Below are 25,119 nucleotides of genomic sequence, written 5' to 3'. Positions count from 1 at the left end.
CTAACATGCATATTAACCTGCAAGCGTTTGGAAGCGGTAAGGTCGGCGCTTAACGTGACAACTCCATTGGCTAAAGTTGGCTCGCGTGTGTTCGATGGAAGGTCTGAGGGGAAAACGGTGAGAATCGCAGCAGGCCGTGATATTTAGCCGCTGACCCCACCGTAAGCCCTTGCTCTTGCGAGGTATACCTAATCTCATTGCATAAAAGTTAGAAATCCCCATTGTTGCGATTCTAATGGGGCCTTATCCTTATCTTCTTCTGATCACCGAACTCCAAGTTACTAGCACTACCGGCACATTATCGACTAGCTTACAATGGCAGAGCCCATTGGTCTGGCCTCTGGTGTCGTGGCTTTGACCACGTTTGCGTTTCAATCTAGCATGGCGCTTCAAAATACGGTCAAAAGTTACAGATCAGTGCCAAAGCGCGTTCGCGACCTGACTGGTGTCCCCGACCAATAATAAGGGGAATTCTTCTCAAATGCATGTCTATTCGGTGACATGGATCAATAGGAAAAATGCCTCATCCAGATACAGCCCAGGCACCAGTGGGGGCTAAAAGGAATGGCAGAAAGAATAATACCCCGCAGTTTCGAACTGCATCGAGCGCAACATTCTTCGTTCCATTTCGCTATGAGTATGGATTTTCCAATATCGTTTGGCCATTCAAATTCTGGGTTTCAGGTGGGGAAAAATTATGGCACGATAAATAATCTTCCTGCGGGTAGGTACTATCTTCAGTCAGTTTTGTATAGGCGATCTGATAACCGGAAAAGATCTTCTTGACAAGCTCCCAATTGCGCGTGGGGCCGAGTTAGATTCGTATACGGATCAACATGAAGATACATGCCTTCAGGGCACAAGAATCGATCTTCTCCGCGATATTACAGACTGGGCTATGTCACCCTACGGAAAGTGCATCTTTTGGTTGAATGGTATGGCTGGGACAGGGAAGTCGACCATTTCTAGGACAATCGCGAAGTCTTTTAAATCTGAGCAACTAGCAGTTGCTAGCTTCTTTTTCAAGAGAGGCGAGGGGGATCGAGGGAATGCAGCCAGATTTTTCCCGACACTTTCTAAGCAACTAGCGACAATGATTCCGGATCTGATAACAAGCCTTACGAAGGCATTGTCCATCAATCCTGATATTGAGGCGAAATCTCTCGGGGAACAGTTCGAGACACTACTCTTCCATCCAATACTAGGATTAGAGCAAGTGAGTTCGCAAATCCCAGTGGTGGTCTTAATAATAGATGCTCTGGACGAATGCGAAAGCGACGATGATATAAGGGTTATACTCCAACTGCTGCCACGAGTGCAGGAGTTAACCTCTATCCGATTACGAATATTTTTGACAAGCCGACCTGAATTGCCGATTCGCCTAGAGTTTTCAAAAATTACAAATCATCAACATGCTGCCCTCCATGAGATCTCGGAGAGGGTGACATTACGCGATATTTCCTTATTCCTCAAGGAGCGATTCAAAAAGATTCGTAATGAGAAGAATGTCCCTGTAAGCTGGCCTGAAGAAGATGAAATTCGAGCGTTGGTTGAGATGTCAGCTCCATTATTCATTTCAGCAGCGACCGTTTGTCGATTTGTGGAGGTCAACTTCGACCCTGTAGTATGTCTCACCGATCTTCTTAAGGATCAAGCCAAGTATGCGACGAAAATGGATAAGACATACCTACCGGTTCTTGTGCGGCTGTTAGAAGGACAAGAAGATGACGAAGCTCAGATTTTACAGTATTTCCGACAGATTATTGGCCTAATCATACTTCTTGCGGTTCCACTTTCTGTGAATGCACTCTCAAGGTTGCTTAAGCTCCAGTCGCGACTCATCACCAACTTTTTGGATTCATTCCGATCTGTCATCAGCCTACCAACTGATGAAGACCTACCGGTTAGAGTTTTTCATTTATCTTTTCGGGATTTTCTACTTCAAACTGAGAGCAAATTTTTCGTCGACGAGAAACATACACATCAAGAGATCGCGATTTGTTGTCTGAATAATATGCAAACTAAGCTGAAGAAAAATATCTGCAATCTCCGAGGTGAAGGCATTATACGTGCTGAGATCGATCGCCAGACCATCGATGGCTATTTCCCCGCCGAATTACGATACTCCTGTCGATACTGGGCACATCATACGGCTCAGTGTATGGAGTTTAGTGACATCATAGCTAGCGCACTTTCGTTCCTCCAGAAGCATTTCCTACACTGGGTGGAAGCAATGAGCCTGTTAGGTCTTCTATCAGAAGTGGTAGGGATTATTAATCTCCTCCAGTCGGCTATACAGGTAATCTCTGTTAACAGTCATATATGATCTATACTAATAGAGATAGGGCAATCAACACTCCACAATGTCCGAATTTCTACGTGATGCAAAGCGCTTTGTTCTTAAAAACCATCAGATAGCCAATGAGGCGCCCCTTCAGCTCTATTGCGCGGGATTGGTTTTTGCACCCAAAACAGCAATAATTCGTCGAGCGTTTGAGAAAGAGCTTCCTCCTTGGTTATACCAGTTAGCACGGGTTAACGAGGAGTGGAGGGCAGAAATTCAGACGCTTGAGGGCCATTCGTCTTCGGTTCAGTCAGTGGCCTTCTCGCCCGACGGCCAGCTGTTGGCGTCCGGCTCTGATGATAGCACTGTACGGCTCTGGGACCCAGTGTCGGGTGAGCTGAAGCAGACGCTGCTAGCGACCGGCTCTTATAATAAGTTTACACTGTTCTGGGACCCGGTGTCGGAAACGCTGAAGCAGACGTTTAGGCGCCATTCGTGGTCATTTCAGTCTGTAGCGTTCTCGCCCGACGGCCGGCTGTTAGCGTCCGGCTCTCATGATAGCACTATACGGCTCTGGGACCTGGCGTCGGGTGTACCGAAGCATATCCTTAAGGGCCATTCGTCTTCGGTTCAGTCAGTGGCCTTCTCGCCCGACGGCCGGCTGTTGGCGTCCGGCTCTGATGATAAAACTATACGGCTCTGGGACCTAGCGTTAGGTGCGCTGAAGCAAACGCTTAAGGGCAATTCGTCCTCAGTTCTGTCAGTGGCCTTCTCGCCCGATGGTCGGCTATTAGCGTCCGGCTCTGATGATAAAACTATATGGCTCTGGGACCCGGCGTCGGGTGTACCAAAGCATATCCTTAAGGGCCATTCGTCTTCGGTTCAGTTAGTGGCCTTCTCGCCCGACGGTCGGCTGTTGGCGTCTGGCTCTAGTGATAAAACTATACGGCTCTGGGACCCGGCGTCGGGTGCGCTAAAGCAAAGGCTTGAGGGCCATTTATGGTCAGTTCAGTCAGTGGCCTTCTCGCCCGACGGTCGGCTATTAGCGTCTGGCTCTAATGATAAAACTATACGGCTCTGGGACCTAGCATCAGGTATACTGAAGCAGACGCTTAAGGGCCATTTATGGTCAGTTCAGTCAGTAGCTTTCTCGCCCAACGGCCGGCTACTAGCATCTGGCTCTGATGATAAAACTGTGCGGCTCTGGGATCCGGCGGTAGATTCGCTAAAGCAGACGCCCGAGGGCCATTCGTCTTCGGTTCGGTCAGTGGCCTTCTCGCCTGACGGCCGGCTACTAGCATCTGGATCTGATGATAAAACTGTGCGGCTCTGGGATCCAGCGTTAGATTCGCTAAAGCAGACGCTCGAGGGCCATTCGTGGTCAGTTCAGTCAGTAGCCTTCTCGCCCGACGGTCGGCTATTGGCGTCCGGCTCTGATGATAGCACTATACGGCTCTGGGACCCAGCGTTGGGTGTACCGAAGCATATCCTTAAGGGCCATTCGTCTTCGGTTCAGTCAGTGGCCTTCTCGCCCGACGGTCGGCTGTTGGCGTCCGGCTCTAGTGATAGAACTATACGGCTCTGGGACCCGGCGTCGGGTGCGCTGAAGCAAAGGCTTGAGGGCCATTCGTCCTCGGTTCTGTCAGTGGCCTTCTCGCCCGACTGTCGGCTGTTGGCGTCCGGCTCTGGTGATAATACTGTACGGCTCTGGGACCCGGCTTTGGGTGCGCTGAAGCGGATGTTTACTCGTGATAAACGAGTCTCTGAAATCGAATTTTCTCAGGACGGTTCTTATATAAGAACCAATTCAGGCCGCGTTCATTTTCAATATGGTTCCGACACCATGTCTATAGTACCTTACACGAGTCCGAAAATCACAATCTACGAGCAGTGGGTGGAAGTAAACGGCCAAAACATCCTCTGGCTACCACCCGAGTCTAGGCCTATATGCTCAGCGGTGAACGGCAGCCTACTTGCTCTGGGACATGCTTCAGGAAGCGTTTCCTTTTTAGGATTTAATGTGCAGCAGATATGAATCTTTTCCGTTTCTCTTCCTACCTCTGTTTTCTAATATAATCTCTTTACAAAAGAAGGGCCTGGGAGACAAACCAAACCCACATAATATTGTTCTATCTTATATGTGTACTGTTCCATAAAGTTCTACTATGCTCCAGAAATAGCTAGTGTGTGTGACTGAGTAGGGTGCTGACGGGCTAAGTATTGTAATAAGCAGATTCATAAGTAGTCTACAGGTACAGTAAGGAAATAATGCAAGTCACTATTTACAAGGTGTGGTGACGAGTAACCTCCCCAGATCGTCACTTAGACATAGGAGTGGCAGAGGAGAGTGACACGGTCCCCAGATCCACGAGACACTCACCAGCTCAAGTGTTTGACTTGTTTGCAATACCGTGGAAAATTCTAGTTTCCTTAGATCGCTGATACATCTACGAGACAAGGAACCGTATTTCAATAGAAGTACAATATGGTATTGAGACTGCCCCATGAATATTGATATTCCGATGCTATCCCAAGGTTGGTGTAGTATATTTTGGCAGTGGGGCCAGAAAATCTTACGAAGGGTGTAGGCAGTTGCACCAGTTTCGGGACGCACTTTACAGTCCAGTAGCGAAATCAGCTTCCTCCCAACCGGCCTGATTTCCTTTTCTCAGGCTACATTGTAGTTTGGAACTAAGTAGAGTATCGCCTAACTAGAATAGGTATAGCACCAAGAGTGTATTATACTTTTTCTGCCCCGCTCGCAATCCACGCTCCGCCGGGATCTTTGGCTCCAGACCGATATTTGGAATATCCAGTTAGTTGAGGTGATACCATCTTGGCGGGAAAACGGGAAATGCAGCGGGACATCACATAAGCAACCGGGGTTGCCGCCGAAGAACTGCGGCAGCTGATGAGTTTGGAATTGCCGGACTAGCGTAGTGCTATCCTTCCAAGCCGCTTCGCGGCCGGATCAAGGTTTTAACGTTCTAGGAAAATCAGTTAGGCCACTCCACCGCCTGCGCCTTTAACTAGGAACTAGTATATTAGTTATGACGCTGCTGAATTTCACAAAACATGATAATCTTTTGGTGCCAAGAAGAAGATGCAAAAAAAAGATGTGACCAGACTGGGGTTCGATCCCAGGACCTTGTCGGTGTTAACGATACGTGATAACCAACTACACCCACCATCCGGCCAGTAATATATCATATTTATTGTTTATGGCATCATCATCTACTTTTCATGTGTAACACTCGGATCGAATGCCCTGGCGAGTCTTGCATTCTTATACCTCGGTAATATGACATTTCCAGAGATGTGACTTATAGCGAGGAAGCGAAGCCGATATTACATCACAACTCGGCATGTCGCATATATGCCCACTGGTACCGAATGACATCTTTGGCTCATGGATCTTCTTGAAATGCCGTTGGAGTGAATCTTTTCGAGAGTACCTGAACATTTGAACCGACCGGGTAGCAGTGGGGTCTCCCGCACAGACAGGGCATTGTAAGGACTGATCTCCTCTATTCTTTTTCCGCTTGCCCTTCTGTTCCGTGTCTTCTTCGCTTCGCTTTCTTTTCTCCTGGGATCGAATATGTGCTTGCAGGCCACTAGGCACACGGAGTTTATTAAGCTCCAACCGTAATTCTAGGGATAGGATTCGGTCCTCTATCAATTGATCATCATCAATCTCATTAACATCCCGATTCTGAAATTCCAGAGCAGCCAGAGCTAGTCTCTCTGGCTGTGCTCCGCTGGTATTAGGCGTATAATCGATTGGTTTCCCTGCAACGTTGCTTTCAATGATCCGATTCCCGACTTGCTCAAAGAACTCGCGGCGAACAGCCACTAAAGCTTTACGGCATAGTCTTCTTCGTCGTGCTTTGATCTTGTTTCCTAGTCTTTGCAAGTCATGAAATCGTTTGTCACCAGATGTTTCCGCATGCTTTAATTGCCCGTACTGCGATATGACATCGCTCCGAAGCCTTTCGCGGTCAGATAAGCAAGTCTGAATCAAATCGTCTGATTCAACCGCCTCTTTTTGCGTGGTCGTAAGTTCTTGTGGTGCTAAAGGGTCCCGTGTTATACTTATATAAGTCGAAAGGCTAAGTAGGGAGTTTCTAGTTGGCGTCTCTATAAACAAAGATTGAGTATTATCCGTCACTAGATTTGAGATATAGTGGGTAAATGTTTGCCCTTAGGTATGGCCCATGATCTTGTTCTGAGTGTGCTCATCGAGCTCCCTTATTTTTGTAGCTACTCCTTTACGGTATTTATAAAGAGTTCCTTTATTCTCGAACCCGGCTGAAATACTGTAATTTATCTCCTAGGCTCTGGCCTGGGAGTATTGGAGAGCACTTTGGGGATCTATAATAAAATAACCGCCCTTATTTCGACTCCCTCGTAGGATTGGAATTTCTTTTATACTCTTTTTAAAATGAATCGGAGTACTAAGGCGATGTTCTAGTATAATGGTCAGGCGCTAAATATCTCGGGGGCACTTAATATATTCGCTGGCGAATGCGTTGTCTAAGAATGCATATATAAGTATATCTTGGATGACGCAGAGCCCTAAGTTATCATTCCTTTCTGTGTAGGTGAATATGGACGGCGTTCCTTCATTCCTTTTTCCTTTGTTTAATCTATGCCTCACCCTCATAAGAAGCACTTGGGATATAGTACTCTTTGGGTGCTTTACCATAAAAAGCTCAATATCTTTCCATTATAAAGCGTCGTTGCGATCGATATACCCAGAAGATTCGATCAAGGTTCCAGGCCGGGCAGTTATGCAAGCCATCATTTTTCGAAGGGTATTTAATTAAAAGATACTTCGCATAGTTAGAAAGGTGATTGGGCACTAAGCAAGTAGATGATAGGCTATGTATAGTAAATCATCGATGCCAAATGAGGGTTGATTTTCTGATGCTAATTTCAGGTCGTAGTCCTCTGTTAATATGTCTAGGAGTCCAGGTAGACCTTCCTCTACCTCCAAAGGGTATCCTTTCTTTGTCTCCATCTTATAAAACATTATGAAGAATCTCGAGGTAGTTACAAGGGCTGACTGGCGCCCAACATCGTGCCTATTGAGGTACCAGCGGAGAAAGGTCTCAACCAGCCTCATGGTAAATTTTTCTTCGAGCCAGACATTCCGCGGTGGTTCAAGGTCAAGCTCTTGCATAAATTTGTCAAAGTTCCTGCCAATACACCGAACTTTTTCGTTGGTCGGCGGCTTGTTTTTCTTCTGATATTTAGGCTCAGGACCAGGTGTGGTGAGGAAAGCCTTGAGGTCTTCGATCTTTCTTTTAGGCGGCATTTCAAATTGGTGGAATCTGACTCGGACATGATCTAGCTTTACAAGCGAGGACCCTATTCTAATATATGTTTGCCCCTCTTCACTAAAACTGTGGTCGGAATGCCTTTGGAACTAAAAATAAGGTCAGATATAATTAAGATGCTTGGTGAGGATTAGCGCCCTTGATGGGGACTAGCGTCGTGGGTGGTTCTGGAAAGGCCATGATTTTGCCAATGCCACGATTTTCACATCAAGTACCACGCACATCGTGGCCTTTTCACTACGCACCATGGGTTATCACGTATCGTTTAGCCCCTGGTGCTTGATAACAGCGCTAGTCCTGATTGGATTTATAAAATTGACTATACGGAAACACCACGATTATCTCTCGCAACTCCACGCACAACCGTAGTGTTTCCGCTGTTCCCCTGGATGACACCATATCGGATAGGTACAGCAAACTACCATATTAGGTGTATCATGACTCATCTGGCTTAGCGTCGTTTCATACCTCGCCGCGTGGTTACATCTCTACGCACCCGTCTGAGCCGCTTCTACCATTCTCGCTCCACAATGGCCGGGTATGCGCCTACGCTAATCATCCTGCAGATGAAAATATAAACGATCACTGCTGACTGATGTCCCCTACTCTGAATGATGTTCTATCAATAATCTAAGGAGATTTTGGTGAGGCTGACTTTCTCTGCATGTGGCTTTGTGCAGATGACCGGCGATCAACCACTCGCTGAATCAATGGTGAGACGAAAATGATGCAAAGGTGTCCCGATGTACTAGTCCCGGTTCCTTTCTCATTTCTTATGGATAAGCACCAGTGGCTAGTCAACATTTAGCTCAAGCAACAGGGCCCAAGCCTCAGACTCTCGTCACTTCAGCACTACTTGTTTGTCATACCATTTACTGACCTTCAAGGGACCAAAGACGATGAAAATCCAAGAGGGTATCTCCTATGAATGACGCTTTTGCTTTCAATATTTGTGGGCGCAGCAATGGGTTATTAGAACTATGCTGGTGAAGGCAGCTCGGGCCCCACATCACAGAAGCCGCCATGATTTGTCGTCACTTTGCATGCATGATGTGTTGGTCCCCTGTCATTGGACCTTGTAATTATCGGCTCAAATTGTTTCTGAATTTATTTGTACCTTACTGACTGAAGTATGAAGCTGTGTAGCTGAATTACGCGCCAAACGCTGCTGTGTAAAGCTCTCCCAAGTATTTGGGAACTGCCTTGTTTACCATTTTCTCTTTGGTCATACTATTTGGTTCTGCAAATCCTCGCCACGCGAATTTTCAGAACGTGCAATATGGCAGAGATTCTTGGAAACGCTTCTGCCATTTTTGGCATTGCTGCTTTTGTAACTCAAGTAGTTGAAAAGATCGACGCTTTGAAAACTGCTTACAGGTACAACCGAACCGAAGCTCCAATTTTGATCGAATCATTGATCGGTAACCTGGAGACCTTTCATTTAATTCTACAATTCACTCAGTCTTTGGAGGGGCATCCAGCAGTCTACCAAGTGGTCGTGACATGTCAAACTACCTACAGGAGCATCGACCTTTCTCTAACCGATCTTTTGAAAAGAGCTTCTTGCATATCATCTGCCAAAAGTAGTGGACTAAAATTAGTGATGCAACGATTTTCACGAGATATTCGCCGGGAGGTCAAAGAAATTAAATACAAGCTTGACTTTATGATTAAAGTACTGAATTTGTGAGTTCCGAGATATTGACATTGACCCGAATCGTTGGTTGGATTTTCATTGATCGTACAGGGCGCTTTCACTTTACTCTGTCCAGCCTCCAACAGCGACTTTAGGAGGTCCACCCGGAGACAGTATACCTACACCCACTTCGAGCAAATCGACCTTCTGGAATAGTTCCTCTATACAAAACCGGTACTTGCAAGATCAAATACCAACAGCGCTCATAGCTAAAAAAGCTTCCGATGTCTATCGATCACCATGCAGTCTCCAACAATGCCATTGCTCACGCCATCTGAACGAAAGGGTTGTAGGGCATTACTGGGGGTTCGAGTACACGCCGTTCTCAGCTTTATTTGCAAGATGCGACAACACAAATTGCACTAAGAGAAGCTCATCTTGGAGGCTACGTATTGCCCTGAACCGATTTCGAATTCAATATGCACTGGTCATAGGATTAACGTACGTATCGGGCAGTGGCAAGTATACCATTCAACCGGCTCTCAGTATAGAAAGAGTGGTCAACTATACATCCCCCGGCTTTGTTATAATCTGGAAATGTCAGAATCATGTCATAACGCTATCGGAGGCCAAGGAGAGTTTTCGCAAACTGTATGAATCGGATAGTAGCCTCAAGAACGATGTGAACCCAGACGGAAAGGGCTATATACAGGCAAGTCATCTATTTGAAAGCGAGGAGCTGCCAAGTATATGCTAAGCTGGGGTCAAAATAGGGACTTCTAGCTCATGGGCCTTGGGGGCTTCAAGAAACACAATTCTCTCTTCTGGATTTCTTTGTCCGTGAATGTGACATGACATTCGAGAATCAGGATCAAAGGTTTCTATCAACATACTCATTGATTACAAATGCGACTAATTCTGACTTTAATTAGGTTTCTCATTGAATGTGCCGCTTGGATAGGAGAGGGACGTCATCTTGATTTACTCGAAATGATTCTAGATTACGGATTTGATCCTAGCAATATAGCTTCGCCGTTGTTTCAGAGATGGCCTCAGCCATTGTCACCAAATTGGATAGCGGAGGAAATTACACCAGACCCATTCTTCATTGAGTATCTTGCCATGATTGCGGATAGTAGCCCTGGTGAGTTTGGTTATATCTCAAATTGTTGGCAATTGTTAACGAATGGCAAGGGTTTGCGGGTGCCACGGCACTTCATGATGCGGTTATACTCCAGTCGATTGAGACTGTCAGTCGGCTCAGCACTTGCTCAAACAAGCTAAAGGAAGATCAGAACTTCCTAGGTCAAACACTATTACACCTTGCGAGTGTTAATATGGAGATTACTCGCATGCTTTTAGACGCGGGGCACGACATGAACACAGCTGACAAATATGGGATCACTCCCCTGATGTACGCAGCTGGTATGGGAAACAGCCAGGTTGTCCAGATGCTTATTCGACAAGGCGCAGACACTTTTAAAGCGGAAACACGTTATAAGCGGGACTTCATATCATATGCATCCGTTCGTGGCCATTGGCAGCTCATATTCGAATCGCTTGATACGATACGATCGTGTTATACAGAGAGGTGCTTTCATTATTTTGTTATCGATGCTATAATGGCACTGATATCCAGGGACTGTTTGGTCGATGAATTAGACAGAACGGCACATTTCGAAAAATTGATTGGCCTTTGTGACGATGTAAACTTCACATTCGACATTGAACACTCAGGCACACGCCACAATAATCTACTACACCTAGTCAAGAACCGGAGAGAGGCACATGCTCTCCTTTGTCGTGGCTTAAAGAATTTCAACCAAGAAAACAGCGATCGAAAGCTGGCAATACATTCAATTGCACAATTACCGAATCCCGAGTTGATCCAATTTTGCCTTGAGAATGGAAGCAATGTAAATTACCCTTACAATGACGGACGCACTTGTCTTGTTCATCTCATCTCGGCACTGAGCGACTTTAACTGGCTTGTTTGGGATACCATTGACTCAATCAAACTGTGCCTGGCTCGAGGGGCTGATATCTTTCTTTCTGACAATTGCGAATGCGCATGTGTTTCTGACGGTAACGGCTGCCATACATCATCTGCATTCAATCTTCGGCTCGATTCAAGAATCTTTTGCGGAGCTCCTGGGATTATGTGGGCTTTTGAGTGGCTCTCGATTGTTGAAGAATTTGAAGGTCAAGAAGCGTCAAAAAGTATACTTTTGTCTTTTGTTCGCAGGACACAAGCCGACATCGTTGATATCGCACACCTTTGCTGCCATGGAGGAAAAGGTGTTAACACCAGGGACTGGGGCTTGTTTGGAACAGCAAGACCTTCAAAAGAAGATGCCAGAGAAATCCTAGATGATGAGGCGGAGCTTTTCGATATGCTGGAAAAAGATATGCAGCCGTGGATGCAGCAGAGTTTCAAAGAGGTCAGGTCCCAGTGGATGAATCTCCTGAAAGAGAAGCACCAGAAGATGATTAAAGAAGCAAGGGAAAACCGTGCCGGAATCCCAAAAGAAGGAGTCCAGAATGAAGTGAGTGAGAATATTTCATCAAACAAGGATAGTAAAATAAACTGACTTTGATAACAGGCCTGTGAAGTAGATTATAAAAATGATCGCTTCGTCCGGAGTATTACAGTTGGGCTTCCTGAAGCTTACTCACCACTTAGCTTGTCAACATCGATGGCCGAATATGCTTTTTGGTTGCAGCACGAATACTTCCGTAGCAAGACTAGAATGGAAAGTATTACAAAAGAGGGCTGGTACGAAAGACGGATGTCCTGGTTCCGTGAGCTAAAGGATATTATGCAAGTGCGAGATAGTGAAATTGTCAACGAGATGTTCAGAATTGACATCACAGAGAGTCGGTCAGAGAAGGTTGACCAGAAGGCAATCATTGAGCACTTCCGGGCCTTTTTGAAATCCACCGTATCTGAGAATGTTGATAGAATTGTCTAGATAGGAGTATTGTTTTTTACCACCTGGGAGATATTTTCATCTACATACTTACTGTGCTTTTAGAACAGTGAATGGCAACCATATAAGTAACAAGTAAAGAAGGGAACGATTAAAGCGATGAACACCTACCTGCGAACTATTTGCCACTCTCTAACTGAGTTCGTCCAGCAGGGGCAGTTTAAGAGAAGAAGAGAGACCTAAGGGAGGCCTATAGAAGAAAAGTTGGCCCGAATTGCTTATCTCTACACGCATACGCTTATATAGATTATTTCTTTTTAGTAATCCTACATCACTACTCAAGTACACTAGGTAGTGAAAAGAGAAACGCTCGTTCGCAGCAAACTTGGTGATATACGAGCCTGTCGCGTGCATTTTGGCTTAAGGGTTTGCCTTTAAAAAACGAGGTGGCTGAGCGAGAACCTATTTACAATACCAGTTGATAATATGAATGCAAGGGTCTCGACGACCCTATCGGCGCAGCAGCTGCCCGGCATTTTATCACCACCGGAGAGCATTCGCCTCTTATTAAAGACCATTATCAAACCCGACGGATACACCACACACCCCTTATTATTAGCCGAGGCCAATCAATCTTGAGTAATGTTTTGCTTAACACCAAGAACGGGCAATGCGCGTGATGTAGTTTGTGCGATCTAGACCTTTCCGGGGATCTTTACACATCCAGCTAGGGAACCACCGACCCTGGGCCGTGAGTCCACTGACGTCATCCACTACAATCAAAACACGAATCAATTCTCTTCGAAAATCGTTTTGTCAGGCATTTCAAAGCCGGATGGTGCCAGTAAAGATCATGTCGGGATTAACAGAAAGTAAGAGAAGAACTCGCCACATATTGAGCTCCAGGCGCTCATTCATGACCATCACTTTTGCCAATCTCCAGCTTCGCCTTTCCTACTGACATTCTATGTGCTACACTCCTGTTGATCATGGCTGCTTTAGTGCTGAATATTGCCGGAAGGTCATCCGAGCTAATGAATACCGATCGCTCGGATGATTGGCCAAGTGACAGTACTAAGAGAGCACCAGATGACCACGATGAAGTGCAGTATTTTCAAGAAGGGCTGAGCACTGGCGCTCGTATCCTAAGTAAATAATATCCCATCGATATTGACTCAATCATCTTGCTCTAACGTTGATGACTTCTTATCATAGGTGACGGCCGGGTAGACATCCATGTCAAGCAGCATAAACCACATCTCACAGGGATATTGGATCACATCCAACGCCGGGATAGTATGTTTTCTGACATGGTGGCCGAACACGGCGTCAGTCCACAATTGTCCTTGTCGAAAAATTTGCATTTTCCGCTGCACTTGAATCTCGTCATCCAAGTGATTGGTTCCCAAGGCGACATTCAACCATTTGTTGCACTAGGAAAAGAACTCAAAGCACAAGGCCATCGAGTCAGACTGGCCACTCATTTAGCTTTTCGACAATTCGTTCTCGACAGCGGCCTAGAGTTTTTCAATATTGGAGGAGACCCAGAGCAGCTAATGGCTTTGATGGTAAAAAACCCAGGCCTTCTACCGGGATTCAAAGCAATACGGAGCGGAGATATCCAAAAGCGCCGGCGTGAGATGAAGGAAATATTTAATGGATGTTGGAGATCCTGCTTTCTAAAGGGTGACGGGACTGACCTTCACCAAATCAAAGAAGATCTATGGAATGATGCAGTGGATTACCGACAACGACCGTTTGTAGCAGATGCTATTATAGCCAACCCGCCTAGCCTAGCTCATATTCACTGTGCACAACGACTAGGTATCCCTCTACATATTATATTCACGTGAGCTGACCCTACTATATACTAATCTCTAGTTCCCTTTTATATACTAATTACCTTGCAAATAACAGAATGCCCTGGTCCCCAACCCAATCTTTCCCTCACCCACTAGCGAATCTCCATCCACAGAATTGCAAGCCGACCATCGCAAATTTCATGTCTTATAGCATTATGGATATGATGGTATGGGAAGGGCTGGGTGATATTCTAAATACGCTTCGCAAAAACACCTTAGCTCTGCAACCTCTCGATACAGTGACCGCCCGGAGTATTCTACACCGACTACAAGTACCACATACGTATTTATGGTTAGTTAAATATTGAGAATTAGTAAGGCTATCCTAACTTCCAATACAGGTCTCCTTCATTACTGCCAAAGCCCCCTGACTGGCCTGACAACATCGATGTATGCGGCTTTAGCTTCCTCCCGTCTGAGACCAATTACGTACCACCGGACGAAATAACTACATTTTTAAACGCTGGACCAAAACCGATATACATTGGTTTTGGCTCCATTGTAGTTGCCAATCCTCTCAAATTGACGAATATCATATTTGAAGCAGTCCGAAAAACTAAACAGCGGGCTCTTATCTCAAAGGGTTGGGGAAATCTGGGAGCAGATGAAGTGCCAGACAATATTCTCATAATTGGAAGCTGCCCTCACGATTGGCTATTTCGGCAGGTTTCATGTGTGATCCATCATGGTGGTGCTGGCACTACAGCGGCAGGCCTCGCGCTAGGTGTGCCGACGATAATTGTGCCTTTTTTTGGGGACCAGCAATTCTGGGGAGATATTGTTGCGCGGGCTGGAGCCGGGCCAGCACCGATACCATATAAACGTTTGAACGAGCAGAATCTCTCCGAAGCAATTCAGAAAGCGCTAGAGTCAAGTACCCTAGACAGAGTGCAGTCCATTGCGACGAGAATGCGGGAAGAGTCTGGAGTGCGCCACGGGGTGAACAGCTTTTACCGACATCTTGACCCTGAATCTCTAAGATGTTCTATAATCCCAAATCAGCCGGCAGCTTGGCATCTCAAACATACGAAGATTAATTTGAGTGCCTTTGCAGCCACGGTTCTAGTGAAATCCGGGAAGGTCAGTCCAGACATGCTCGTGCTGTAAGTCTTCTCGTGCTGTAGCAAGTGACTGAAATTATGAGAGTCCCTCGCTGACATGCTTCTAGTCACCGTCCAACCGAATACGATACACTTCTTAACCCTACCGACCCAATTACCGCTACTGCTCAAGTGCTTTTTGGAGCTATTACCGGCTTCGTGACGGGGCTTGTAGATGCACCACGAGAGATGCTCAGTGATGTTTCTTCTGCTGCTCACGCAATACGCCATCCTCACGAACGTTTTAATCGCCGCGCAGCATGTCAGGCAGCACTGTCTTCGCCGGATCATCTATCCACAGAGGATACTACTGGAAACGAGGAAATACATACTGAAAATGAGGATAGGCAATTGCAGACCGACAATGGCGAACAAGAGCGTCGAGAAATCCGAGAAGATGAGAGTACACAGGAAGATTCTGCTGCTGAGGACAATGAAGCCGAAGCCCACGACACCGAGATCGCTCGGGTTCGAACTATAGAGCGCAATAGGAATCTCCAGCTCGAAAAGGCCAAAACAATGAGCAGCTCGATGACGCCCTCAAAACCACCCAAGTTCTCTGTTTTACACGAAGCTGCATTCCATGGAAGTAAAGCGTCGAAGAAGATGCTGAAGCTAGTCATATGGCTCCCGACAAATCTGTCAGTGAGCATGGCCAGAGGTTTTCACAACGCACCCAAATTATATCACGATTCGACAGTCAACGACGTCCCCCAAGTGGTGGGTCTTCGAAGCGGGTTCAAGGCAGCGGGAAAGGTAGTAACAGCCATCCCAGTGTCGTTCTAGGGTTAAAGTTCTGACATCTACACAGGAGCTCAGAGACGGATTTTACCATGGTATTAAAGGGCTAGGAACACATCCGCGGGATGGCTTAAAGCACGAAGGTACCAAGGGACTCCTCAAGGGCGTCGGGAAAGGAATGGGCGGGGTTATTCTTAAGCCGACAGCGGGTATGTTGAACGCGAAAGCAGCGTTTCAGTGGGCTTATTATTTCACGAGCTAATCTCAAGCAGGGCTATGGGGCCTAGTAGGATATCCCCTGAGCGGCGTTCTCAGAGAGGTCAATGACTCACTTGGTAGGCATCAAAAATGCATGATTGTGATGGGCCGTATTGCTCAGGGTCTCGAAGAAATGCGAGAGTCTACGGTCCAGGAAAGGGAAGAGGTATCTAGGAGATGGGTCATGATTAACGCGACTTAAAAAAGGCAAAAAATGATACATGTATTTGCTTGCATAATGCCACCTGTGCTGTTTAAGATAGTGAATAGAAAACCCACCGTGAACGATCTAAGTCAATGTAAAGTCCGGACTCCGTACTATTTGTTCTAAATACTGTATACATTTATAAAGGTAATGGTAAGAATGATTCTTAGAAGATATAGGTATTAAATGTAAGTACGTCTGGATCAAGTTCAATTTCGAGGGATTTAGCCTTCTCAGGTGTCCTCTCGAGTCCTGAGGTGTACAGTTGATAACATCACAGAATATATCGGAAACTAGCACCGTAATTATCTTCCGCAACAGCAACCTCGCCCTTGGTCTCATCTACCTCAATCCTCGGTCCGTATTTCTTATCAAGGCGCTTATTCTCCCACACCAACAAGCATCGCAGAACCAAGGCAAGGAAAGTAGTAAAGACCATAAAGGCAGCACAAATAGACATACCCTTAACATATCGCGGTGCTTCACTGTCCGGGAATACATTAGTACCCAAGAAAGGACCGCACTGGCCAATAACATTGAGTAGGACAATACCGCCACCACGGCGGGTATCGGAGCCTTGATTATCTGGCACGTGGAGCACAGGTTAGAGATGCATTCAGCAAATAGGAGAATTATGTAACTTACTCAGAACCCACGGCAAAATATTTGCGATCGCTGGGAATACTCCACAGGCGGCCAGAAACACGCCAAAGTATCGCACACCCACTGTTGTGCAGGTGGCGCAGAGGATGTACCCCACACCGCCGATCAGTGATAGCGCCGCGATCATTAGTCCACGCTGTTGGATCCGATCCGCCACCCACGGAGTGATGATCGTAACAATAAAAGAGGCAAAGAATGGGGGTGCAGTGAGGCCCTGTGCGTTGATTTTTGAATAGCCCATTTCCTCGAGGATGGTTGGTAAGAAGACGGGGAGTGATGAAAAGCTGACGTTGCAGCTGAAGTACATGAACTAAATACGCAATGGATCGAAATTAGCGATTTGGTAATTTTTGGACGGGATGGTCCACATACAGCAGTCAACCAGGCCTTCGCATCCAATAATGTCATGGCCAACTCTCTCCATTGCACCTTGCCTTCCCGGTCGGCATCACCGGCCTGCTGCAGACCACGCGCACGAGCAACCTCTTTCTCTTCCTCTGTAAGGAACTTCGCAGTAGATGGGGAATCCGGGACGAAGAACCAAGCCAAAATCGCAGCTGCGCAGACAGGTACACCCTCCACCAAAAATAAGACCCGCCAATTAGCCAGTGTAGCATGGCCAGATGTGATTCCATAGGCAAGAGCACCAGCGAAGGTATTCGCCAGCGGGGCAGCGGACAAGAACAGGCCACATCGTAGGCCCAGTTCATGGCGACGATAAAAGAACGAGAGCAGATAGGGTACACCGGGTCCAAACCCAGCTTCGAAAGCGCCCATCAGAAAACGGAGTGCCATCATACCCTGCCAATTCTGGGTTGCTGCCTGGCAGCTTGCCACCAAACCCCTGTACGCATTATGCAATATAAGTATCTTGCCACTTCGGGGATCATTCCCACGTGGGTGTGGGCGCATACCAGGAGAACACGACAAAGGCTGCCCATTGGTGCGGCTTAACAAGCTTCCACATCAAAGCCTGGAATTCGAAGACTGTGTAGGAGATGTAGAAAATCGTTAGAAGCCATGCATATCGGTTACCCGTGAGGTCGAGGTCTTCGGTCATTCCGGCGATTTTTGCATTTCTAGTTTTGTTAGGTCTTGTCCACGAAAATCTGAAGCGCGACGAACCCAATATTACTTCGATCGAGGAAAGCGAGAAGGTCTAAGATATCGCATAATTAGTAAATAGTCTTGATTTTTTGATCGACAGTCCATACAGAAAAATCCCATGAGCGTCGGAACGCGCATATCCAATTTCCTCACGACCCGACGCTCCAACTCTGGGTCAATAGCTCTTGGGGTAAGTTTGGCGGGGGGCTGGACTGGTGCGACCTCCAGCTGTGCCGGCAGGGTCTTCTCGACATCCTGATCCTGAGGCACTCGCTGAATCTCATCTTCAGGGAGCTCACGCTTGCCAAAGAGACCCATTGCGGCGGGGTTCGAGAAGCAGGAAAACGCGGCACTTGTGCGAACTCTGGGGAGCCCCCATACTTTATAAGGTGGGGAGCGAAGTTGACTGATCGACACCCAAGTCGTAATTTATCAAGCCACGACTCGGCTGGCTTTAGCTGTGGCCAGCCAATGATTGGTACTGCAACTCCACAAAGAAAGCCCGAACCACCATGTCCAAGTGCGGATACAGTGGAGAAAACCAATCGAATTGGGGTTGTGCGGAGAAACCACCAATCATTAGAAAGTGGAGCCGCTTTGGCGAAGCTTGCTTTTGCTTCAATGAAGAGTTGACGTGACATCTATTGCTTCAGGCCGCCTGACTTAGTCGAAAGTGACTAATTTGTATTTCCCCGTATATGACCGCGGCTGGCAGTGCTGTGGGGAATTCTGTACGAAACCGAGGATGCTGGTGGAGAAGGATGGAGAAAGTTGGGGTCCCCGCAAAAAGGTTTCAGAACAAGCTCCATAAAGAGAAATTCAATCCGCAGCATCCTCTTCATGTGCAATTACAAAATACAGGATGAAGGGGTGACTTGAATAGCCGTAGTAAAGGGTGCGAATTCACCTGCATACATATCATGTGACGAAAATTGATAGATCACTCTTTCAAGGGTTCGTTAAAACATCACAGTACTTTTCAAAATCATTTTACCTCCGCAATCTTGCGATATCATTCCCAGAAGTTAACCCTGATTGTGCTAGGCCCCTTTCAGGCCACCCGCCTGATCGTCTCGTATTACCTCATCGTGGATTTATATTCTCGCACAGTCGTGGGGGCGGCGCTCGACCTCGATCGCTGGAGGCCCGTGGCCCAGGTTGATCCTGCCTCAGCCGCTAGTGCTGACATGATCACTAACGTGCTGCCTAACATTGAAGGCGCTGCTGACCCACGCTCTGAAGATTGAGCATAAGCTACATAAACGACCAGCCACCCCTGTCCAGGGGTAAAAACAGTCTTAATCACATATTCAGTACAGACTCATCGACCCAAATCCGATTACCAGAATGGTGTACACGCTTTATGAGGGCTTTGTTCTCCAAACAAAGCGCACTCTAACCTCACTTTCACATATTCTCCACAAAGCTGAGGAACAGCCCAACGCCTCCAGCCTTCCATCTTGTCGACTGCACGATGACATGAAATCACTTAGCTATCAAGTGTTCGCGGCAACCACGCAAACATCGCTAGCTCTGGCTAAGCTCACAGCTGAATCATTCCCTACAGGAGAGACGAATCAAGATGTTGTCTACACATATGCGGAAATGTACGCTCGCATTGACAAGGCGCTCCAGGCCCTTGATGCGGTTGACAAAGACTTTATCCTTGAACACTGTGAGGCTATCGAGCCCACGCCTCTGGGAGGGAATATGCAAGCCCTGTCTGGAATTGCATACGCGTGCATTATGCAGGCTAACATCTTTTTTCATGTAACTACTGCCTATAGTATCTTGCGCATGGAAGGCGTGCCTCTAGGCAAGGTGGACTATATCTTACCTTTTGTGGCTTCCTAAGGCTTAGCCTAAATTAAAGCGTTTGATTTGGGTAAATTGCACGAAATCATCATTCCTTCTACGCGTTTAGAGAATCTGTGTGTTACTATTGATCCTCTGAATGACATTATGTAGTGCAAGCCTCGAGGACTTTCCAGATCGGAAACCCTCTATATTCGGAAACTACGGAGATACAGCTTCAACTCTCCTTAATTTTCTCCATTCTTATAGCAAAAAAAGGAACACTTACTGTTATATATGAGAGCGTCATCAAACAAGTTCTCTAATGGGCACCCTGAGCAATAAATTTATCAACCATATCTTCACTTAGAGCAGCACCGTCCCTTATGCTGCTTTCGGATATCACTGAGTAGGTAGTTGTCGAGAACCTTGGCTTTAGAGGTCTTTGGAACGGTCTCAATAGCTTAAAGCCATATTAACATGAGCCTCTAGGTATTTTTGTTCGTACTGTTGAGTCGATGGGATAGTCGAGGTCAAGTAAATAGGTGTGATGCGAGAATACGAGTTTAATTTCGCTCAATACAAATATATTGATGCCTTAGCGCCTTACGTGATTACATATTAGGTCGTTCTGCTCGGCCGGACCGCATCGAAAATCTCCCGCGTCGCGTTGCACAGGAGCTCCATCCGCCCTGACCACGTCCCGCCTTCGTTTCGCTTCAATCCCCATTGACCCCTACCGTCCTTATAACACTCTTGTGCAATTATTCGAATTGATAATATCCCGCCAGTGGGCTTAGTCAATATGGATGACCCGGCGAGCCGCATACCGGGGCAGCTGGTAAGATCCCCCAAGTTTCGTTCAACACAAGCATGTTGTTAAAGATGTTGAAGCATCAACTACCCTTTACTATATTTAACAAAATGCTAACACAATCGCTGTAATTAGCTGCCTCATATGCACCTAGTATCCCACCATCCGTTCCCGAAGATGCACATGATGCCCGCTGAGACCGCGGTGGAATACTTAGCCAGCGCACCCCGGTTATTCCAGCAGAAACCTGTGCATTGGACCCTTCTAGACGGTCCAACTGATGGCACTGTGATGCTTACTTGGCAGCCTATGGCGCATCTGGGAAATAACTTTGCGAGCGACGGTTATGTATGGGCCGATCAAGAGCAGGCCTTTAGTTTTGAATCCCGAGGCTACGTATGCGATCCCATGTATTGCCAATATAGGAAGAAGAGTCAAGACTAATATTGGAACCAGACGGTTGAGATGTTCGTGCACCGCTGCGGTTACCACCCTCCGCACGAGAGCGTGGCGTCCCACACCCGAAAGCGCTATCGTCTTGTTTCCTCAAAAATCCCGAACGGTCCTCAGCCTGACCCATCATTGTGGATTGTCCACTATTCACGAGCACCTCCAAACGAACATGTCCCCGCGGCCCGTATTCCAGTCACCCCACAAATTCAGAGTATGATGAGCCAACGCCGTTTCCTACAAACCCAAGGCCAAATTAGTCGCAAAGAATTCATGCTCCACGACCGCAACAACTGGCCCACAATTCCTTTCCCTCAGCATATTTCCGCGCAAGGCCTCACTCAACCTCAAGCCGCCTACACAAACGCTGCCGCCCAGGCTCGACCTGGCTTCTACCCACCTCAGGGCCACCCAGCGGCCGCCGCCGTTCACCAAACAAACAAAGTTCAACGCCCGCATCGTGCCTCCTCAACCGCGATGGCATCTGCCACCTCTGATTTTGCGCTCGAGGATGAGGACGTGTCAAGTGGTGATATGATTGACCAGCTCGCCCCGCGAGATATCAGCAAGATGCGCTATACGCTGCACCACGAGTGGATGGAAGATATTTTCGCATCGCCTTACACCATGTCACAGATCACTCCGGTCTCACTTGGCTTGGGTCGCAAGGGGGAGCTGGAGTCCTTGACTCAGGGGTTCTTTGATGCGCCCGAAGGTGGAGAAGGCCAAGACAGTGATGTCCCAGAAGCGTCCAAGCTAGGACCAGCCAAGGCCGAAGAGTTTGCGAAAAAGGTCACTGCGAAGGTGAATGAAGTCAATGCTGAAATTGAGGACCTCAAGAAGCAACACGCTCGCCGAATGGAGCAATTCAAGCGCAGCTCGCTCTTCAAGGACGCTGAATTGCGCCTCAGAGAGGCGGCTGCCGACCCTACCGCAACGGGTTCTGAGACGTGGAGACTGGAGGGCCGAATTATCATTCCCTCAGAGGATGATGAAGCCCCACCAATGGAATATGTTGAAGAGAAGGCCAAATACAGAGTGGACGACGTGGTCCGCGATGTTGAAACCGCCTTTAAGAAGCAGATCATGCCCGAGCCTAAGGTTTCATGTGTAGAGAAGGGTGGTCTGCTGGAGAAGATCGAGCCTGAACACAAGGATGAACCTGATTCCTTTGCTAATGACATGGTTTTGGATCATGCCGACAACCTTCTGAACCAGTTTGGCAGCCCAGGGAATGGAGCTTCTGCCCCACCCGTGCCTGGCACTGATATCCCTGGTGATGTGGACATGGACCTTGGCGATCATCTCGGCGGTGCCAATGGTGAAAATGCGGGGTGGGTGATGGTGAACAACGAGAATAAGGATGGGGCTGGTGGAGACACGAGTCTGGAAGGTGCGGCTTTTGATTTCACCAACATCGACAGTGCAGGTGATGCGCTGGCCGCCTACTCCGAACAGCATGATGATCTTGACCTCCCTGATCTCGATAATTCGGCATTCGGTGACGCATTCCACGCTTCTGATAATGAACATTCCCACCACCCAGATGCCGATGAGATGTCTTAGTCGGATCTGCCTTGATTTTTTCTTGCTTGTCGAAAGGCGCTCATGGATCTGTTTTTTCTGCGTTCTAGCACACTACAGGCCCTGTGCTCTGCTTTATGGTGTTTTATGGGGATGGATATCTGTATCTGATACACAGCTCATGTTATTTCTGTGTACATTAACACAGACAGATTTTTACTGACGAGCTTGTCAATTATTATTTTTTATGATTAAAATATGACCTTGTATTGTAAGATCAATAAAGGAGAGCAATAGAGTATTGAGCCTCATTCAATACTAAATTTGGTCCAATTACTTTACGGAATAGAACCCTAGATCCAACATCAAAAAATGCAAATTTGACTTCAACTCCACAACGACACGCTGTGGAGAACTGACGATCACGATTCAGTAGCATTAGATCTCCCAATTACGATGCACAACTCAAATCGGGAGTTCCTCCACTCATATCGAGCTATCTCTCGAATACCTAGGTCACGCACTGAACTGCAATCGGAATAGTGCATGAGCTCACCATCCGCACCTCCCGTCATGACGTCAGACAGCCACCGGGACTGGACTTCCTGGTGCACCGGAACAGCAAGCTACGGTGGATTAAGTTGGGCGCATCGTCATCTATGGGAAGGCGCTCTCCTGCATATAACTTGTGCCAGGCCTTTCGCTCCTGTTAAGAACCTGTTAACCTAGTACTTACTGCTTACTGAGGTTAACATTTTGTACACCACTGAACACTACTTTTACAAAGAGCATCATTTTCATACAAAATGTATTCTAATAGTCCTTTTCAATATCTTCTACATTACTGACATTCCAAAGGAACCGCACAATCTCCATCCGTTCTCGCCGCGACCGCGAGCCAGCGAGCAACCGTCACCGCTTCAGCATCGCAACATTCCGCGGCCTCCAACAGCCCGAGCTAAGCAAGCGTTTATCCAAACTAATCAAATCGGAGAACAGCGCAATCGGTGCCCATGAAGCTGCCGGTCGCGAGCGTGGTTCTATCGCTGCTCAGCTCTCAGAGTGGGGCGAGTCTACCGAGGACGATGCCATCTCCGATATCTCGGACAAGCTAGGCGTCATGCTTGCAGAGATGGGCGAGCAGGAGGATGTCTTTGCGCAGAACCTGGAGGATTACCGGGGTGTTCTGAAGCATATTCGCAATATGGAGGCTTCTGTTCAGCCAAGCCGGGACCAGCGACAGAAGGTTACGGATGAAATTGCGAAGCTGAAGTATAAGGATCCGAACAGCCCGCGGATTGTTACACTGGAGCATGAGCTTGTTAGGGCCGAGGCACAGAGCTTGGTCGCTGAGGCGCAGTTGTCGAATACGGTATGTGCTGAGAAGACTGGACTATTATGCTTTTTATGCTTTTTTGATGGGCACCTATCCGGTCAAGGTTGTGATGAAAATCAATTGCTAATTGCTATGACAGACCCGAACAAAGCTTAAGGAAGCCTTTGACATCCACACTGCCGCTGTCATTGAGCGTGCTGAGAAACAGATCATTCTTGCTCGCCATACCCGCCGCTTGCTTAACTTCATCGATGACAGCCCCGTTGTCCCCGGTGACTCTCGTCGGGCTTACGACAATGAGTTCGAAGCACGCGCAGTTCTCGAGGATGCGGAGGCTGACCTTCGCGCATGGCACTCTACCGTTGAGCCCATTACTTCTTCTGCTGATGTACAGGCCAATGGACACGCCGACCACGTGCAGGATGACGCCGAGTCAGTATTGACCAACGGTGGTGTTGATACTACCGGCCCCCCTGAGGATATCTCGTCCTCGAAGGAGCTGGAGGAGCCTGCTGTGCTGGCTTCTTAAGTATTGTGAATGTGAAGACCTGGACTGCTTTCTGCTTGTGGAAATTGCTTCTATAGCCATGATTCATGTACACTTGTATCGTTGACTGCGATCAGATTGGGTCGAGGTAATTGAGTATTGATCTGTGTAAGTAGGCGCATTTCAATGGGGTATTCGAATATACGTACTTTGAATTGAAATGATATATGCGTTATGACAAAAAGTGCTCTGGTATTCAGAGTCTGTAGCTGTACTACGGAGCGATCGCATAAGTTTATCATGTGTAATCCACGATATGATCATTCTCGAGTCATCTTCTCCAAATTTCTATACTTAGTAGGATTATAAACATTAGCCTAACATCTTTAAATCCCAAATCCCCCCCAATAATAATCAATTGTGATGCATCTTTGATTCCACTTTGATCTCATTATGTATGGTTGCACGTGACCATAGGCGCCCGAGTGACGCGGAATCCAAGCTCCAGCCCGGAGCTGCCCCATCATCACCTCTTCAGCTCGTCCTCCATTCATCTCCACCCCACCTCCATATTCTCTTTTTTTCACCC

The 25,119-nt window shown here is 47.2% G+C and overlaps 7 protein-coding genes across 7 annotated transcripts; 6 read left to right on the top strand and 1 right to left on the bottom strand.

The window, feature by feature from the left end:
- Positions 1–633: 633 nt before the first annotated feature.
- N7503_001739 (uncharacterized protein) lies at positions 634–4,319 on the top strand (the record flags this gene model as incomplete). The annotated part of the gene is made up of 3 exons (XM_057061286.1): positions 634–637; positions 756–2,299; positions 2,346–4,319. The coding sequence occupies 3 exons, from the start codon at positions 634–636 to the stop codon at positions 4,317–4,319; spliced, it is 3,522 nt and encodes a 1,173-aa protein (XP_056925248.1).
- A 5,930-nt stretch (positions 4,320–10,249) lies between these two features.
- On the top strand, positions 10,250–12,231 carry N7503_001738 (ankyrin repeat domain-containing protein; the record flags this gene model as incomplete). The annotated part of the gene is made up of 3 exons (XM_057061285.1): positions 10,250–10,403; positions 10,454–11,805; positions 11,863–12,231. 3 exons carry the CDS (start codon positions 10,250–10,252, stop codon positions 12,229–12,231), a joined length of 1,875 nt encoding a protein of 624 aa, XP_056925247.1.
- Positions 12,232–13,178: 947 nt separating this feature from the next.
- N7503_001737 (glycosyltransferase) lies at positions 13,179–16,352 on the top strand (the record flags this gene model as incomplete). Its single annotated transcript, XM_057061284.1, is given in 7 exon segments — positions 13,179–13,338; positions 13,405–14,038; positions 14,107–14,343; positions 14,393–15,154; positions 15,220–15,907; positions 15,927–16,101; positions 16,165–16,352. 7 exon segments carry the CDS (start codon positions 13,179–13,181, stop codon positions 16,350–16,352), a joined length of 2,844 nt encoding a protein of 947 aa, XP_056925246.1.
- A 277-nt stretch (positions 16,353–16,629) lies between these two features.
- On the bottom strand, positions 16,630–18,443 carry N7503_001736 (putative MFS transporter; the record flags this gene model as incomplete). The annotated part of the gene is made up of 6 exons (XM_057061283.1): positions 16,630–16,940; positions 17,001–17,328; positions 17,391–17,862; positions 17,933–18,097; positions 18,144–18,177; positions 18,233–18,443. 6 exons carry the CDS (start codon positions 18,441–18,443, stop codon positions 16,630–16,632), a joined length of 1,521 nt encoding a protein of 506 aa, XP_056925245.1.
- A 1,029-nt stretch (positions 18,444–19,472) lies between these two features.
- Positions 19,473–19,979, top strand: N7503_001735 (DUF1993 domain-containing protein; the record flags this gene model as incomplete). The annotated part of the gene is made up of 1 exon (XM_057061282.1): positions 19,473–19,979. One exon carries the CDS (start codon positions 19,473–19,475, stop codon positions 19,977–19,979), a length of 507 nt encoding a protein of 168 aa, XP_056925244.1.
- A 931-nt stretch (positions 19,980–20,910) lies between these two features.
- Positions 20,911–22,749, top strand: N7503_001734 (uncharacterized protein; the record flags this gene model as incomplete). The annotated part of the gene is made up of 2 exons (XM_057061281.1): positions 20,911–21,129; positions 21,190–22,749. The coding sequence occupies 2 exons, from the start codon at positions 20,911–20,913 to the stop codon at positions 22,747–22,749; spliced, it is 1,779 nt and encodes a 592-aa protein (XP_056925243.1).
- A 531-nt stretch (positions 22,750–23,280) lies between these two features.
- N7503_001733 (Eisosome component PIL1/LSP1 family protein) lies at positions 23,281–24,572 on the top strand (the record flags this gene model as incomplete). The annotated part of the gene is made up of 4 exons (XM_057061280.1): positions 23,281–23,426; positions 23,495–23,515; positions 23,566–24,079; positions 24,183–24,572. The coding sequence occupies 4 exons, from the start codon at positions 23,281–23,283 to the stop codon at positions 24,570–24,572; spliced, it is 1,071 nt and encodes a 356-aa protein (XP_056925242.1).
- Positions 24,573–25,119: the final 547 nt, after the last annotated feature.

Source organism: Penicillium pulvis (assembly GCF_028828015.1).
Source record: "Penicillium pulvis strain IBT 33274 chromosome Unknown contig_12_segment0_segment0, whole genome shotgun sequence".
Taxonomy (NCBI): Eukaryota; Fungi; Ascomycota; class Eurotiomycetes; order Eurotiales; family Aspergillaceae; genus Penicillium; species Penicillium pulvis.
This window is presented reverse-complemented; position numbering and strand designations above follow the sequence as displayed.